The sequence below is a fragment of the Antechinus flavipes genome, chromosome 5 (assembly GCF_016432865.1).
Source record: "Antechinus flavipes isolate AdamAnt ecotype Samford, QLD, Australia chromosome 5, AdamAnt_v2, whole genome shotgun sequence".
Classification (NCBI taxonomy): domain Eukaryota; kingdom Metazoa; phylum Chordata; class Mammalia; order Dasyuromorphia; family Dasyuridae; genus Antechinus; species Antechinus flavipes.
Window position 1 is genome coordinate 292169988 of NC_067402.1, and position 16404 is coordinate 292186391.

General features: G+C 42.2%; 1 protein-coding gene and 1 long non-coding RNA gene across 2 annotated transcripts; one reads left to right on the forward strand and one right to left on the reverse strand.

The window, feature by feature from the left end:
- Nucleotides 1-1756: 1756 nt before the first annotated feature.
- On the forward strand, nt 1757-6503 carry ARSA (arylsulfatase A). Its single transcript, XM_051962546.1, has 9 exons — nt 1757-1854; nt 2382-2637; nt 2975-3215; nt 3437-3655; nt 3840-4009; nt 4120-4244; nt 4975-5102; nt 5191-5293; nt 5584-6503. The coding sequence occupies exons 2-9, from the start codon at nt 2420-2422 to the stop codon at nt 5901-5903; spliced, it is 1524 nt and encodes a 507-aa protein (XP_051818506.1). The 5' UTR covers nt 1757-1854; nt 2382-2419; the 3' UTR covers nt 5904-6503.
- Nucleotides 6504-8965: 2462 nt separating this feature from the next.
- LOC127537990 (uncharacterized) lies at nt 8966-15254 on the reverse strand. The gene is made up of 4 exons (XR_007947658.1): nt 15192-15254; nt 15021-15058; nt 10600-10770; nt 8966-9437 (listed from the first exon to the last, which is right to left on the reverse strand). It is a non-coding gene; the product is annotated as an uncharacterized LOC127537990 (long non-coding RNA).
- Between the last annotated feature and the right edge of the window lie 1150 nt (nt 15255-16404).

Consider the following 16404-nt stretch of genomic DNA (forward strand, 5'->3'; position numbering starts at 1 on the left):
GTCAAAAACAATAAGAATAATAGTTATTTCTCTGGTCCTTATCAACTCTGGATCTGAGCCAAGTGGGGAGAGAACGAATTTGGCAGTTAAGCCTAGCTGGGGACTGATACATTCTGGGGAAAACAGTGAGAATTGTTTTGTTTTGTTTTTATGTGTAAACATTTATACGATTCTCTTACTGCAGAAGGAAAATTCGATCAAAAAGGAAAGAAAATGAGCAAGAATACAAAATGCAAGTGAACAACAACAAAAAAATGAGAATGTTATGCTGGGATTCACATCCCACAGTCCTCTCTCTGGGTGTCGATGGCTCTCTTCATCACAATATCACTGGAACTGGCCTCAGTCGTCTCATTGTTGGAAAGAGTCACGTCCATCGGAATTGATCGTCATATGATATTGACCAGTGAGAATTGTGTTAGGTCCAATTTACACTAAAAGTATGGGGGTCCAGCAGATTCGGGGATGTGAAAGGGCACTGTCAGCCACAGCCCAGCCCAGTGAGTGTCCCCCGCTAGGTCAGGCAGGGGGAACTAGATTGTGCTGAAACCCCCAACATGGACCCTAGGAATCGAATGATAGGAACGGCAGTGAAGGGTTGGTACGTGAAGCCCAAGGTGTTGGGCACAGGTGGGGAGGACATTTTGGGAGACCCTCCCCCCGAGGTCTGGAGTAAGATAAGACCAAGATATCTGGATGCCAGTCTTCCGCAAGGAGATAGGCAAAATAACCTTCGATGGTGGGGAGGATGTCGGGAGAATTCTGCTTGTGGCAGGGGAATGGAGGAGATCATCTCCCGCCTTTTCCCATCTGCCATTCGAAAGCTCTCGGCGTTGCTGTCCTGCTCCGGGCACATTTTAGGAAGGACGCTGAAAAATTGCAAGCTGGCTGGTAGAGGGTATCCAGGAGACGGAGCAGATGGGGCAAGGACACGGGAACGTCTAGCCTGGAGAAGGCTCAGGGAAACAGGAGATGGGAGTCATCTGGAAGAGGGATGAGCCGGATTCGGCCCAATTGGGCCAAACCAGAAACAGTGAAGTGCGTGGTAAAGAGACGTTGAGGCCCTACGTCAGGGGAAACGTGCTAAAAATGAGCGCTCTCTCCTGAAAGGGTTACCTCCGAAAGTTAAGAGCTCTAGTTCTTGGGAATTTCCTAGAGGAGGCCGCCGGCTGACCGGGAAGGGGATCTCTGCGGGACGCCCAGTGGCCCCCCGCCCCCGGGCCTCTGCTCCGGCCTCTCCAGCTGCGGCTACTTCCTGGCATTTTCCGCGGCAGCCCAGTGAAGGATGGGAGTGGGGATCGGGATCAGAGGCGGGGCAAATTAGGCCGGGAGCACGCAGAGGCGGCACTAACTGGGGGTGGGCCACAGTGGGGCCGAGTCCCGCGAGTCGTGACAAGCTGCGTGTCCCGCCCCTCTTTCACGAAGCAGAAATGACCACGCCTCCGCCGTGCCCGGCTCCTCCCTCGGGTCCCCGCCGGACCCCCTCGCAGGCTGGAGCTCAGGTGGTCCCCCTTCAGTGGGGGGACCCCACCCCCACCCCCAACAGGCTGCCCCTCCTCTTCCCAAGATGCTTCGCTCCCGGCCCAGTCACGGGTATCTCACGCGGAAGGTGGGGAGGGGAATGCGGGTGGGGACTGAGTGAGGCGGAAGTATCCCCGGGGAGGTGGAGGAAGCTGGGGCGCATTCCTGCCCAGCTGTGACTGGGGTGCCCTCCCCCAGTCCTCCCCCACGCTGTCCGTACCCGCCCCTTCTCCCAGCTCCCTCCGGTCCGGAGCCAGACCGGCAGCAGGACAGCGGACAGCGCCTCGCAGCCGCTGGGGCTCGTACTGGTCACTGCAGGCACGGGACTGTTCGGTCAGTGGGGGCCCCGGTGCAAGGCGTGGGCAGGGTGCAGGCCGGGGTCGGGGTGGCGGGGAACCTAGAAGTGTCCCGGAAATCCCTCCTTCAAGATTCCCAGCCAGGGGGCCGTCCCACTTCCCACTTCGGTCTGGAGTCCCTGACTCAGCTTACCCCGCTGCTGGACAGCTCTTTTCTCTCAAGGTCCCACCATCTACTCCAGTTTTGCCCACTGGGGTCGAGCAGATCAAGTGGGAACGCTCTTGCTCCAGCAGCCTGGACCGGGGAAGCTGGGTTTTTGTCCCACAATGCTACTTTGGTTATCTGGCTAACATTGGGCAAACTTTAAAGTCTGGGCCTCCGCTTTCCCAGTTATAACGAGACAATCCCCAAGAACCTTTCCAGCTCTGAACCCTACAATTCTAGCAATAATCAGATTCAAGATCCTTGGAACTTTGGAGCGGGAATAGGGTCAGGTCTGAGTTTGGAGGGGGATTCCAAATGGGGATCGAGAAGGTTCGATGCCTGGACCTGGTTCCTGACAGATCTTTGAGACAGCTGGTCAGTGGACAGAAGGCACAGAATGGCCTCTTTGTGGCCCTTGATCCTGGCCTCAGCCGTCAGCCTCGCCGTTGCCCGCCCCCCCAACATCATTCTGATCTTTGCCGATGACCTGGGCTATGGGGACCTGGGCAGCTATGGCCACCCCAGCTCATCCACACCCAACCTCGACCGAATGGCAGCCTATGGCCTCCGTTTCACTGACTTCTATGTGCCTGTCTCATTGTGTACCCCATCTAGGTAAGGCTGGTGCACCCCTGGACTTTGCTTTTTGAATCTTATCTCCCCAACCCTCACTTGACTTACTAATTGTGCCTTCCCAACCCCCTCCCAGGCTGAGTGGGGACTGAGTGAAGGTTCCCTTCCTCCCTTGGGGGAGTTCCCTCTAACTTCTGCGGGGTTCCCTCCCAGCATGCCCTCCTTACTCTAGAATTCCCAATTCCCACTTATTTCTCCCTCTTTCCACCCACCCTCCTTCATACACACACAACTTTCTCTGGTCCCCCTTTTTTTCCCCCTATGGAGATCTCTCCAGAAAGCCTCCAAGGAATCCTTATTCCCGATTCATCCCTTCTAGGGCAGCACTGTTGACTGGACGGTACCCTGTTCGTTCAGGCCTCTACCCAGGTGTCCTCTACCCTGCCTCCCGGGGTGGACTACCCCTGGATGAGGTGACCATAGCTGAAGTCCTCGCCGAGAGGGGCTACCTCACCGGGATGGCCGGCAAGTGGCATTTGGGAGTGGGGCTCAACGGCACCTTCTTGCCCCCACATCAGGGATTCCACCACTACCTAGGAATCCCCTACTCCCATGATCAGGTGTGGGATCAGGGACTGGGACCAATGGGCAGATTGATAAGTGAAGGAAAAAGTGAAGGGAGGCAACCAAAAGAGTGCAGGGGACAAAGGATCTAGGGTAGGGATTGGGAATTGGGGGGAGGAGTAGATCAGGGTTAGAAGTGGGCTGGAGCTGGAAGCAGTGTGGCAGAGTCCACGATCCTACCCACTCTCCCCCCATCCACTGCTCTGTGCCACCCCAGGGTCCTTGCCAGAACCTGATCTGCTTCCCACCAGACACCCTCTGCTTTGGGGGCTGTGACCAAGGCGACGTCCCCATCGTGCTGATGGCTAACCTTACCGTGAAGGAACAGCCTCCCTGGCTGCCTGGGCTGGAGAAACAGTATGTGGCCTTTGCCCAGAACTTCATGGTGGATGCTGCCCGCCAAGACCGGCCTTTTTTTCTGTACTATGCCTCCCACGTGAGTGATCTCATGTCATCCCAGCCCCTGCCCCTGCCCTCTGATACTGAGCTGATCTTTCCTGACCCCCAACCTTTGCTGAGCTGGAGGAGGGAGGAAGGAGGTCCCCCAAATCCTTGTCCCAGGGACAAAGCAGCTGTTTCTTTCACATGCTCACCTGGCTGTGACCTGTTTCTGCCCCCAGCATACCCACTACCCCCTGTTCAGTGGGAAAAGCTTTGTGGAGAACTCTGGCCGGGGACAATTTGGGGATGCCTTAATGGAGTTGGACTCGGCTGTGGGGGCCCTGCTGAATACTGTGGAGAGCCTTGGATTAACCGAAGAAACTCTGGTCTTTTTCGCAGCGGATAACGGGTACAGGGGCCGGGAAGGTGGTCAGACAGATATTTGTCATCGTCACGATCGTGTCTGTCTTGCTCTCACACACCTCCCCCCCATCTCCATGTTTGTCCCTGTTGCTGTAGCCCCGAGACCATGCGTCTGTTCAGGGGTGGCTCCTCTGGAATTCTCCGGTGTGGAAAGGGGACGACTTATGAGGGTGGTGTCCGACAACCTGCTCTGGCTTTCTGGCCAGGCCACATTCTACCAGGTCAGTCTTTGACCAGCTGACCCTTGGGCAGAAACAATTCAGGGAGGGGTGGGAATACACACAACACCGAGCCCTGCACCTTCTCTGGGAGACTCCTCTGACTTCTTCTGAGGGGTTGCCCCTTCCGGTTTGCCCATCGCTGATCCCCTCCAGCTCAGGGGGCCCCTTTGGAGGTCATCTCTTATAATCTGACCCAGAACCCTTCTATAACCTCCAGCCTTTACTGGAAGACATTCCAGGGACAGAGAGCTCATTACCTCCTGAAATGAACCCTTCCACAGGCTCCTTAATCTGTCCCTCTCCCTCTCAACCGCTCATGTCAAGACCTATCCTATGTGTTGCTTAGTTTGGGGAGAAGGGAAAGAAGGAAGAAGATCCCACATCTAAGCTCCTTCTAGAATGTACATGGAGTACTGAGCAAGGCTTACCTCAATGCTAAGGAAGGAAGCAGCATAAATGCCACATCCCCATTTTATAGACCACAGTGTTCACGCAGCTAATTAAGGGCTGAAACCAGCATTTGAACCCAGATTCTCTGACTCTAAGGCTCATGCTGCCTCTTCTAAAAACATTGTTCATGGCTTCCAGAAATCAACCTCCCCCAATCCCACCCTGTCCCCCCATAAAGGGAAAGAGACTCAGCACAGAAGAGAGAAAAGACATTTCTTTACCGTCCTCACCTGGCAAGCCCTGTGAGGGGTCTCCCTTGCTGATTGGCTCCTCCACACAGGGGTCTCCCATGAGCTAGCCAGCACCCTGGATCTGCTACCTACCCTGGCTGCTCTGGCTCAAGCCCAGCTGCCCAATGTTACTCTAGACGGAGTGGATCTGAGCCCCATTCTGCTGGGCACGGGCAAGGTAAGAGTGCTGGGACCCTGGGGAGGGGGTCTTTCTCGGTTGTCTCCAAGCCCCGCATCCCTTGACTTCTCTGTCCCTCTGTCTCCAGATCCCACGGAAGACCCTCTACTTCTACCCTCCAGATCCTCAGGAGTCCCAAGGAGTCTTTGCCATCCGACATGGAAAGTACAAGGCGCATTTCTTTACCCAGGGTAATTCTAGCTACTCAAAACTCCTTGAAACACATTCACCACCAGCCCAACTCAAAACCCAAGTGTTCCTTTCATTCAAGGACATGGTCACTGAGAAGGGTCTCTCACTGTCTCATCTTTCCTGTCCTTCCCAGAGGCCCTCGGTTCCCAAAGGCTGTTCCCCTCCCTGGCCCAGCTGAGCAAGTCCCCTTAATCCCTCCCTTTGGTTGCCCCTTGTACCCTGTGTGATTCTACCCTCATACCACTTCAGGATTTCCTCCTTTTTGTTCCCTACCCTCATCACCGTCTAGGTTCTACACACAGTGCTATGGTTCCTGATCCAGCCTGCCAACCCACCAGCCCACGGATTCACCACGAGCCGCCACTGTTGTTTGACATGGAGATAGACCCCGGGGAGAACTTTGAACTCCTGAAGTACAGTTCCAAGGAGGAGATGGAAAAATACCTCAAGGTCCTGAAGGAGATTAGGTTACTCAAGACTAAATTTGACGTTGCCATGACTTTTGAAACGAGTCAGATTGCCAAAGGTCTAGACCCGGACCTGGAACCTTGCTGCCGACCGACCTGTTCCCCCCGACCGTCTTGCTGTAATTGTCCTGGCCCTCATTAACACACTCCCCCACACGTGACTGCATGGACTCAGAGTGATCTTGAGGCCCTTGTGGCCCCATTGACTACTAATCCTTAAAACTGATTTTTAAGGACTACTCTCTGATTCCTGAGTCGGGGCACACATCTATCACGGGAACTCTACACAAATCTCAACTCAGGTCACTTCACTGGATACTGAGCATATCCCAGAATTGGGGAAGAAGTGGGGGGGGGTCACCGACCAGTGGCTCAGACACCCCAGCCAGAACTTCCTCCATGCAACCAGTTGAGGTAACAATTTTTACACTATCTTGCGATCCCAAAGGATGAGTTATTACTTCTGAAATCTTGATGTATCGATTCCAATATTTACCTCTGTCTGAATGGTGATGCTTTGGGTTATTGAATACAGGTCAGATTATTGAGTTCATTGTCATTCATGAATATTCATGGGAGATTGGATAAAAGGTCCTCAGTGTTTTCTATTAAAAAAAAAAAACTCTTTACTAAGATAATTAATACAAGTATTAAACTAAGCGATAATTATGAATTTTCCAATAAAATTTAAGGGAAATATCATTTGGAACAAGATTTAAATAAATACCAATATCAAAGCACAGTTTGGTGCCTTTTCCTTTTCTTTTCACCTCTTTCAAAATTCCTGTTGAATATTGCCCTACCTGATGACAGGAAAAGCTTAAACTTATGTTCTGGACACCGTCCACAGCTTCTTTTTATGCCTGCACCGACTACCGCTCTCCCTCAGTAGTTTCGGGGAGAATAGGATGTTATTCCTTAATTGTCTGCCATGTACAAAATCCTCAAATCTATTGCCTCCACCTCAGCAAAGAAGTTTCATTCTTCCCCGTCGATAGACTGGGAAAATCCACTCTTATTGAGACAACTTTTTTTTAGATGCTAAGAGTGGCGACTCCATTTTGTTCTGCCTTTGTCCTTTTGCGCTGTGATTTGTTCCAGCTGTGGGACCAGTTTGTAATAAGCAGAATTCCTCCCTTATCTTGTTTTATGACTGGGGACCTGGAGGATTTGCTGGCCCGAGAAATGTGTTCCTTCTCTTTATCTTATCTGACTGAGGAATGATGGTTCTCTGAAAACTCAGGGGAATGATTATGCTAATAAAGACACACTAGTAAAAAGCATCCTCCTTACATGAGCTCCCTGTCTTCTGCAAAAAGCTGTTAGGTATCAAAATGGATAGAGTACTGGGCCTGCAGTCACACCTAACCTTAGATAGCCACTACCAATGTGATCAGAATCAAATTGCTTAACATTTATCTAGATTTTTTGCCAAGGCAATTGGGGTTAAGCGACTTGCCCAGGGTCACACAGCTAGGAAGTGTTAAGTGTCTGAGACAAGATTTGAACTCAGGTCCTCCTGACTTGCTAGTGCTCTATCCACTGCACCACCTAGCTGCCCCCATTGCTTAACATCTATTTACCTCAGTTTCCTCAACTGTAAAATTAGGATAATAACAACACCTACCTCTCAGGGTTCTTGTGAGGATCAAATGAGATATTTATAAAGTATTTAGCATGTTGTCTGGAACATAGTAGACACTTTCAAAATGCTTATTTTCTGCCTTCTTTCCATCTACCCAGCCTCCCCCACACACATGACCAAGAAGAATGTCTCCTCTTTTATCTCTCTCAAATAGGCTCAACTAGGAGAATAGTATAACAGTCAGCTGCTAGATTGTGACACACACATATCCATCAGCTTCTGCGGGTGACTCACTCTGAGTGAATACACCACAGTTCAGCTTCTGCATTGTTCATTCTTGGCTGTACCTAGTCAATGAATAATTTGGGCAACTTTGTCACACCATATTCTCCATATTTTTTTCCTTTATGGACATTTGAAAACATAGCCTAAGACATAGGCTGTCGTATCCCTTGGGTCCTCGTCCCCATTGCCCTAGCTGAGGAAAAACTCCTACTTAGCAAGCTGCTGCAAATATGGATGAATTAGCATTCTTTGCATGTATTTTCATAAGGTCATTTACCAAGTGACTAGTCTCACTTGCACCAAGACTTTTTAGAAAAGGATGTGCCCTTTTTTGCTTCTGTGCCTTTTTAACATGTTGGACAAAAATCAAGCAAATGTGAACACTTGTATATGGTAATTTCTTGCAGGAACGTAGTAGAAGGAGAAGACTCCCAGGTTATCAGTGGACTGAACTGAATAGTTCCTTTGGACTTCCGTTCCAATTATATATATTATACAATTTTATTGTATACATTATTTGTGTAATATATAATGTATACAATTATGTATACATTATATAATTGTATATGTATACATACATATACAATTATATAATTGTTCCAAATTGTATAATTCACAACTAGCACAACATAACTCACAACTAGCACTACCAAAAAGAAGAATGAGGGAAGGTGGGAGTAAGCAGAAAAATTTCAAGGACCTTTGAGTAAAAGGAGAGAAGGGAGAGGGTGATAGGATGCCGAGTGAGTCAGTGAGTAGAGCACCTAACTTGGAATCAGGAAGACAAGTTCAGATACTATCTGAGTGATGCTGGGCAACATATTTAATTTCTGTTTGCCTCAGTTTTTTCATTAGAAAAGTGGTTATAATAAGAGTACCTACTTCCTAGGGGAGTTAGTTACTGTGTGTTAACTCTACCTATATAAATGCTAGCTAGTAATATAAATATTGCCTATAAAAGGAGAAATGGCTGTTTTACCCTAGCCATGGTGAGTGGAAGATGGTGACTATTCAATCCATTCTCCATTTTCAGTTTCTCTCTTTTTCTTCCCCATCATGGACATGTTGAGTTTATTTCTATTTGTTTAATTCACTTAATAAAGTTCATTTAATAAAGCTCTATTTTTAATTTTTAAAAGCTAATGAATTTAGGGTTATTCTATTCTCTTTCTCTTAAGAAAAAAAGACTGATTTTATTTTTGTGTGACTTTTGATTAATGCTGCCTGTAGGACATTATACTTAGAGAATAAATAACTAGTGGTGATTTTGAGACCCAAAACCTAATAAAGGGACGGAGGCAATTCCCTGTGCTCTGAAAGCTAATATTGAGGATCTAGAGGCACCACTAGTACCAAGGACTCAAAGGAAGAAGAGATCAGTCACAGTGGTTGGTAACTTCCTGCTGATGAGTACAGAGGTGGATTTCTCTCTCTCTCTTTTTTATTAAATATCTTTATTTTCAACACATATGCATAGATAATTTTTCAACATTGACCCCTACAAAACCTTGTCTTCCAAATTTTTCCCTCCTTCCCCAGGTGACGATCAATCCAATATATGTTAAACATGTTAAAATATATGTTAAATCCAATATATTTAAACATATTTGTACAATTATCTTGCTGCATAAGATCAGATCAAAAAAAAAAAAAGAAAACTAATTAAGAAAACAAAATACAAAATGAACAACAGCAAAAAGAGTGAGAATGTTTTGATCCGCACTCTGTTCCCACAGTCCAGAGGTGGGTTTCTAAGCGAATGGTGAGTAGATCTGTTTCCTTCCTTGTCAAGCCCGAGACCATTACCTATTTGTGAGACAAATGACATCATCTGAAATAACCCAGGAACCAGGGATATCCACATGCTAAGCAAAAAATGAAAGTCAAAAGGAAAACAGGTGACAGTTCAAGTTAATGATGAAGGAAAGTTAAATAGAGAAGGATGTATGCAGTGAACATCTGGTGAAGAGATGGATGACAATATTTTCTTTTTTTGACCAAGTCTTAAAGATACAGAAATGACAAATTCTTAGTCACAGCATAAAGGAGCTTATCAGAGTCAAGGAGAATACATTTTTTCTGGAGATTTTTCTAATCAAGGGATCCTAAAAGGGCAAATGGAAGGGAAAAGGACAAATGGACCATTCAATAACCATTAGACCAGATACAATGCTCAGTAGCAAATACTGCTCAGTTCAAAGAATAGCACTGGAAGGGACCAGAAAGTCACAGGAGACAATATACAGGCAAAGCAACTGTGATAAGAATCAGAGTCCTAGATATCTATGAAAGCATAAAGTATAAACAATAAACAAAGTGAACCAGAAATCTGAACACGGGGAATGTAAATGCATATTTATCATTATCAGGGACTTTAAATAGCTAGAATATGGTGGTAAAAGCATAGCACAGACCCTCAGAACTAAAAAACAAAAAAACAAACAAACAAAAAAAAAAACCTGGGGTCATCTATGCTAACCTAGCTCTAGAGAGCAGTTTCCTCCACAAGCTCCCCTTAGAAGTGGCCATTCAGCTTCTACTGATGAAGAACTCACTTCTATGTTCCTGTTGTTACACTGCTATCTCCTACTGATCAACCCATAGTGCATTTTTTGTAAGTTTAAATATTTTGTTTTGACACATAGATAGTAACTGATACAGTCTAGGGAGTATTTATTGGCACCTACTATGTTCTAGGCACTAAGCTGGAGGCCTGAGATACAAAGACATCCCAAACCCCTCAAAAAAAGGGAAAAAACAGTCACTGCTTTCCCTGAGTTTCCATGGTACTGGGAAGAATATAATATATACACAATATTAACTGTTGGAATACACAGGAGCCACCTGACAGTGGCTACTGAAGGTCCAACCCAGAATGGATCTTCTCTTGTGAAAAGATGATACAAGGAGACAGAAGCAATTGCTATTCTCTGTCCTCTCTGACTGAGAGGCCTTTGCGTTGACTGACCTCTCTCCTCTTCCCTCTGTCTCCAGTTTATCTTGTTCCCAGTCCGCAACACCCGTGTCAGCAAAGGCTGCCCTGAAACTCCTTCAGATGTTAAGATTCACAACTGTGGAGGCTCTCGGAGAATTGACCTGTCCCTTAACAGGGGTTGAATGGGGAAACCACTGGATAGAGCTGTTAAGAGATAGTGAAGTAAGAGAGTGCTTTATTTGAGGCATGTGGTTGACATGGAAGCCATATTGTAAAGAGTTAAGAACTAAGCTAGTAAGCAAGTAGAGGAAGCAAATGTATCTCAATTTCCTTGAGGACAAAATGGAGAACACGACATAGTTAAGATGAAAAAAGAAGAAGTAAAATTATTTCTGTTTGTTGGTGATGTTATGGTATACTTAGAGAATCTAAGGAATCAGCAAAAATAACAATCATTTCAAAGTAGTAAAAGTAAAAAGTAGACCCTCAAACCAACTAATTTCTATAAAATAATAATAAAATCCAAGAAGTAAAAATAGAAAGATAAATTCTATTCCAAATAACTACAAAATTCATAAAATATCTTGGAATTAACCCATCAAAGCTTACAGATGATTTCTATAGTCAATTACAAAGTGATTCTTAGAGAAATGAAGAATAATTTAAATAATTGGAGGAATTGAATATAGCTAGGCTGTGCCACTATAATAAAAATGACAATTCTACCAAATTTACTTCACACTTTTAATGCTAAACCAATCAAATAACTAAGAATATTCTTCCTAGAGCTTGAGCATAAATAAATTCATATGAAAAAATATAGACTATCAAAGGAAGGTATGAAAAGAGATAGGGGAAAAGGGGAAATAGCCCCTCCAAACCTAAAAGTGTATTATAAAACAAGTAGTCATCAGTACCATCTGATATTGGTTTAAAAATGCAGAGGTAGATCAATGGAACAGGGAATATTCAGAAACAGTATAACTCAATAACCCAGTTTTTGATAAAGTGGAAAACAAATTACCTGGGAAAAAAATCATTTTAAAAAAACTACTAGGAAAATGAAAGCATCTAGAAAGTAAGTTTACACAAATACCTTCCAATATATTCCACATTTTAATATATTAGATACTAAATGAATACAGGAGCTTAATATTAAAGATCATATGATAAACAGTAAAAGAGGAATAGATCATATACCTCTCACAGCTATGAATAGAAGACATTCTTAACCAAACAAAAAACCCAGAAAGATAAAAGAAATAATCTTGATTATTTGAAATAAAAAACCTTTTGCATAGACAACATCAGTGCATCTGGGATAAGATGAGGAAAGGGTCAAACACAAAATTCTCCCCCCCCTTAATTGTATTTTTTTTAAAGAATAGCCTTTTTATTTTCAAAATATATGCAAAGATAATTTTCAACATTCACCCTTGGTAAAAACCTTGTGTTTCAAATTTTTTTCTCTCCCTTCACCCCCACCTCCTCTCCCAGACAGCAAATAATCCAATGTGTGTGAAACATGTGCAATTATACACACACACACACACACACACATATTATATATGTGTGTGTGTCCCAGTTCTCCCACATCCCAGCCAATACTTATTATCTTTTACTGTCATCTTAGCCCATCTGAGAGGTGTGAAGTAGTACCTCAGAGTTGTTTTAATTTGTATTTCTTTGATCAATAGTGATTTATAGCATTTTTCATTATAGCATAAATTTCATTTAATTTCTTCATCTGAAAATTGTCTGTTCATCTCCTTTGACCATTTATCAATTGGAGAATGGCTTGTATTCATAAATTTGAGTCAATTCTCTAAATATTTTAGAAATGAGGCCTTTATCAGAACCCTTGGGTGTAAAAAAACTTCTCAGTTTCCTGCTTCCCTTCTAATATTGTTTTCATTGAATTTTTGTCAAAAACTTTAACCTAATATAATCAAAATTATCCATTTTGCATTTCATAACGTACTCTAGTCCTTCTTTGGCCACAAATTCTTTCCTTCTCCATAGATCCGAACAGTAAACTACCTTTTGTCCTTCTAATTTGTTTTTAAACATATCGCTATGTCCAAGTCATGAACCCATTTCGACCTTATCTTGGTATAAGGTGTTAAGTGGTGGTCATTGCCTAGTTTCTATCATGCTATGTTCTCATTTTCCCAGAAATTTTACAAAATTCTTTGTAATAAATTTCTCTGATAAGGTTTTGGTATCCAAGATATATCATCAATTTGTAAATCTATGTAATATTTCCCAATAAAAGAGAAGTCAGAGTATATGAACAAATAATAATCAAAAGAATTGCAAAGTACTCACAACCAATTGAAAGAATGCTTCAAATCATCAATAAGAAAAATGCAAATCAAAATACCCCTGAGATTTCACTTCACATCTTGAAAATTGGGAAGAAAATGCCAAAAAATAAAATAAAAAAGCAATACTCAATGTTGGAGCATTATGGAATGGCAGGCACTTGTTAGTGGAGCTGTGAAATGCTCCATTTTATAAAGCAATTTGAATTTTTGCAAATAAAATGATTAAGATGTTCATACTGTTTGAACCAAAGACCCCATTATTAGGAATATACTCCAAGGAAGCCATTGATAAGAAACAAATCACCACATATACTAAAATAGTAGCACTTTTTGTGATAGCCAAAAATTGGAAATAAAGTACATGCCCATCAATTGAGGAATGACTAAATAAATTGTGGGATAGTACTGTCCTCTAAGACATTTTTATTTTAATTTTCATTTTTCTAATCCATAGTGATTTAGAGCATTTTTATAAATAACTAAAACAACTTTGATTTCTTCCTCTGAAAACTGCCTGTTTCTATCCCTTGACCATTTGTCCATTAAAAGAAGACTCTTATTTTTATAAATGTATAAGTTTCATGAATTTGATTTCATAAATTTTATAAATTTTTAAAAATTTTATTTTTATAAATTTATAAATTAGTTCTGTGTGGTATAGATTTGAGAAATAAAGTGGCTATTGGAGAAACCTGTAAAAAATTTGCATGTAATGTGTGTGTTGTATGTAATGAGTGTATAAAAGCATATATAAATCTAATTGAATCAAGCAAACAGTATATACAATAACTAACAGTGACACCCCCCCCAAAGTAAATGCAAATAAACTTTTGAGGGGGAACAGCATTAAAAAGAGAAAGAGGAAAAAACAGAAAATAATTGGATGGAGGGAAATATAGTTAGTAATCACAACAGTGAATATGAATGGAATGAGCTCATCCATAAAACAGAAGACAGCAGACTAGATTAGAAACCAGAATCCAACAATATGTTGTTTACAAAAGACACACTTGAAACAGAAAGACACACACAGAATTAAAATAAAGGGCTGAGGCAGAATCTAATATGCTTCAAATGAAAGTTTAAAAAAAAAAAAAAAGGCAGAGTTAGCAATTGTGATCTTAGACAAAGCAAAAGCAAAAATGGACCCGATTAAAAGAAAAGATCTAAGAAACTACATTTTGCTAAAAAGATACTGTAATCAATAAAATAATATAAAAATGTAACAAATTTTTCTGATAAAGACCTCATTTTTCGACTATATGCTGTATATAGAACCGAGTCAAATTTATTTTTTTAAAATGAGTCATTCCCCAATGGATCTATGGCGAAGGAACATAAACAGTAGTTCTCAGAGGAAGAAATCAAAGCTATCTATGAGCATGTAAAAATATTCTAGCTCACTATTGATTAGAGAAATGCAAATTGATACAATTTTGAGGTACTACCACACATCTAACAGAAATGATAAACATTGGAAGGAATGAGGAGAAAATTAGGTACACTTATACATCATTGGTGGAATTGTGAACTGGTCCAACTATTCTGGAAAACAATTTGGAACTATGCCCAAAGGGCTATAAAACTATAAACCTTTGATCCATCAACACCACAACCAGACTATGTATCCCAAAAAGATCAAAGGACAAAGAAAAGGCACAATTGTATAAATATATTTATGGCAACTGTTTTTGTGGTGGCAAAGAACTGGAAATTGAGGTGATGCTCATTAGTTGGGAAGTGACTGAACAAGTTGTGGCATATGATTGTGATGGAGTAAATACCATTGAACTATAAGAAATGATAAGGGAGATAGTATCAAAAAAACATGGCAAGATATATGTCTACTAATTTGAAGTAAAATGAGAAGAGCCAAAAGATTATTGTATACAATAACAGTAATATTAAATGATGATCAACTGTAGAAGACTTGGTTGCAATGATCCAAATCAATTCTAAAATACTCATCACAAAAAAAGGCTATGTATCTTTAGAGAGAGGTGATGAACTCTGAGCGCAAGTTGAAATATAATTTTCTCACTTTATTTTTCTTTCTTTTAAAAAATATAGCTAATATAGAAATATGTTTTACATGATTTCACATATATAAGTGATATTGTCACTTACCTTCTCAGTGAGTGGGAGAAGGATGGGAGAGAGGAACTCTAGATTTAAAAAGAAAAGAATGTTTAAAATGAATAAATAATAATTTTAAAAGGAGAAATGTGACAAAATTATACTTATTATTAGATAATTATAGATTATTGTCATATATTTGTTGGAATACACGAGAGTCACCTGACAGTGGCTGCTGGAGATCCAACCCAGAGCTGCAGAATGGACATCCTCTCTGACTGAGAGGCCATCGCGTTGTCTGACGTCACTCCTCTGCCTCCTATTTATTTCATTCCCAGCCCACAAGCAACACCTGTGTCAGCAAAGGCTGCCCGCAACTTCCTCAGATGTTATGATCCACAGCTGTGGAGGCTCTCGGAGAATTGACCTGCCCCTCAACATATATTATAGAAATATATTTAATATTCATGTAATTATATTTTAACATTCACACCTCAATATTAATATATTATATCATGTATAATTATACATAAGATATTGTATTATATATTACATATTATAGTATATATCATATATACTATATTATTAGATATTATAGATTACAATATTAAATATTTGAATATTAGATAATGAACCCCAAACTGACCCTTGCAGAGGTGAGAGGTACACAAGTGCTACACATTGTGCATATTTCTAGATTTTTAAAATGATTCCATCAGTTGTGCTTATTTTTTCCTCTCTTAAAAATACTCTTATATGAGATGGCTCTCTGAGAAGAAGAAGGGAAAAGATATTTGGAATCATTGTGATGATATAAGAAACAGAAGACATCAATAATTTTTTAATGTAATTATAGTTAATATTAAATTCAACATTGGATTTTTAAAACTCAAACACACGGGGCAGCTAGGTGGTACAGTGGGTAGAGCACCAGCCCTGAGGTCAGGAGGATCTGAATTCAAATCTAGCCTCAGACACTTAATACTTCCCAGCTGTGTGACCTGGGCAAGTCACTTAACCCCAATTGCCTCAGCAAAACAACAACCACCACCAAAAAAAAAAAAAAAAAAAAAAAACCTCAGACACATAAAGACAAGGTGGGTAAAGGAAACCCCTGAGAGTTAGTGGACTGAAAGGAATTGAAAAAACTACAATAAGTGAACTGCCTGGGGTCCCCTCACATTTGAACCTCCAAATGTTACTTTAGCTTACCAAATAGTTACTTATTGATGGGTTCCTTTTTATAAGTCAATGTGAGGAGAGAGTAGTTGGGTGGCACCATAGTGCACCAAGCCCCTGGTTTGGTATTGCCAAGACATAAGTTCAAATTTTACCTCAGACACTTACTAGCTCTATAACCATGGGCAAGTCACTTCATCTATTCGCCTCAGTTTTCTTGTCTATCAAATGACGATGATAATGGCTCCTACCTCCT

Coding starts and splice junctions, on each gene's coding strand:
- ARSA (XM_051962546.1), top strand. CDS start 2,420: ATGGCCTCTTTGTGGCCCTTGATCCTGGCCTCAGCCGTCAGCCTCGCC. Junction 2,638..2,974: donor TCATTGTGTACCCCATCTAG/GTAAGGCTGGTG, acceptor CATCCCTTCTAG/GGCAGCACTGTTGACTGGAC. Junction 5,103..5,190: donor TTCTGCTGGGCACGGGCAAG/GTAAGAGTGCTG, acceptor CTCTGTCTCCAG/ATCCCACGGAAGACCCTCTA.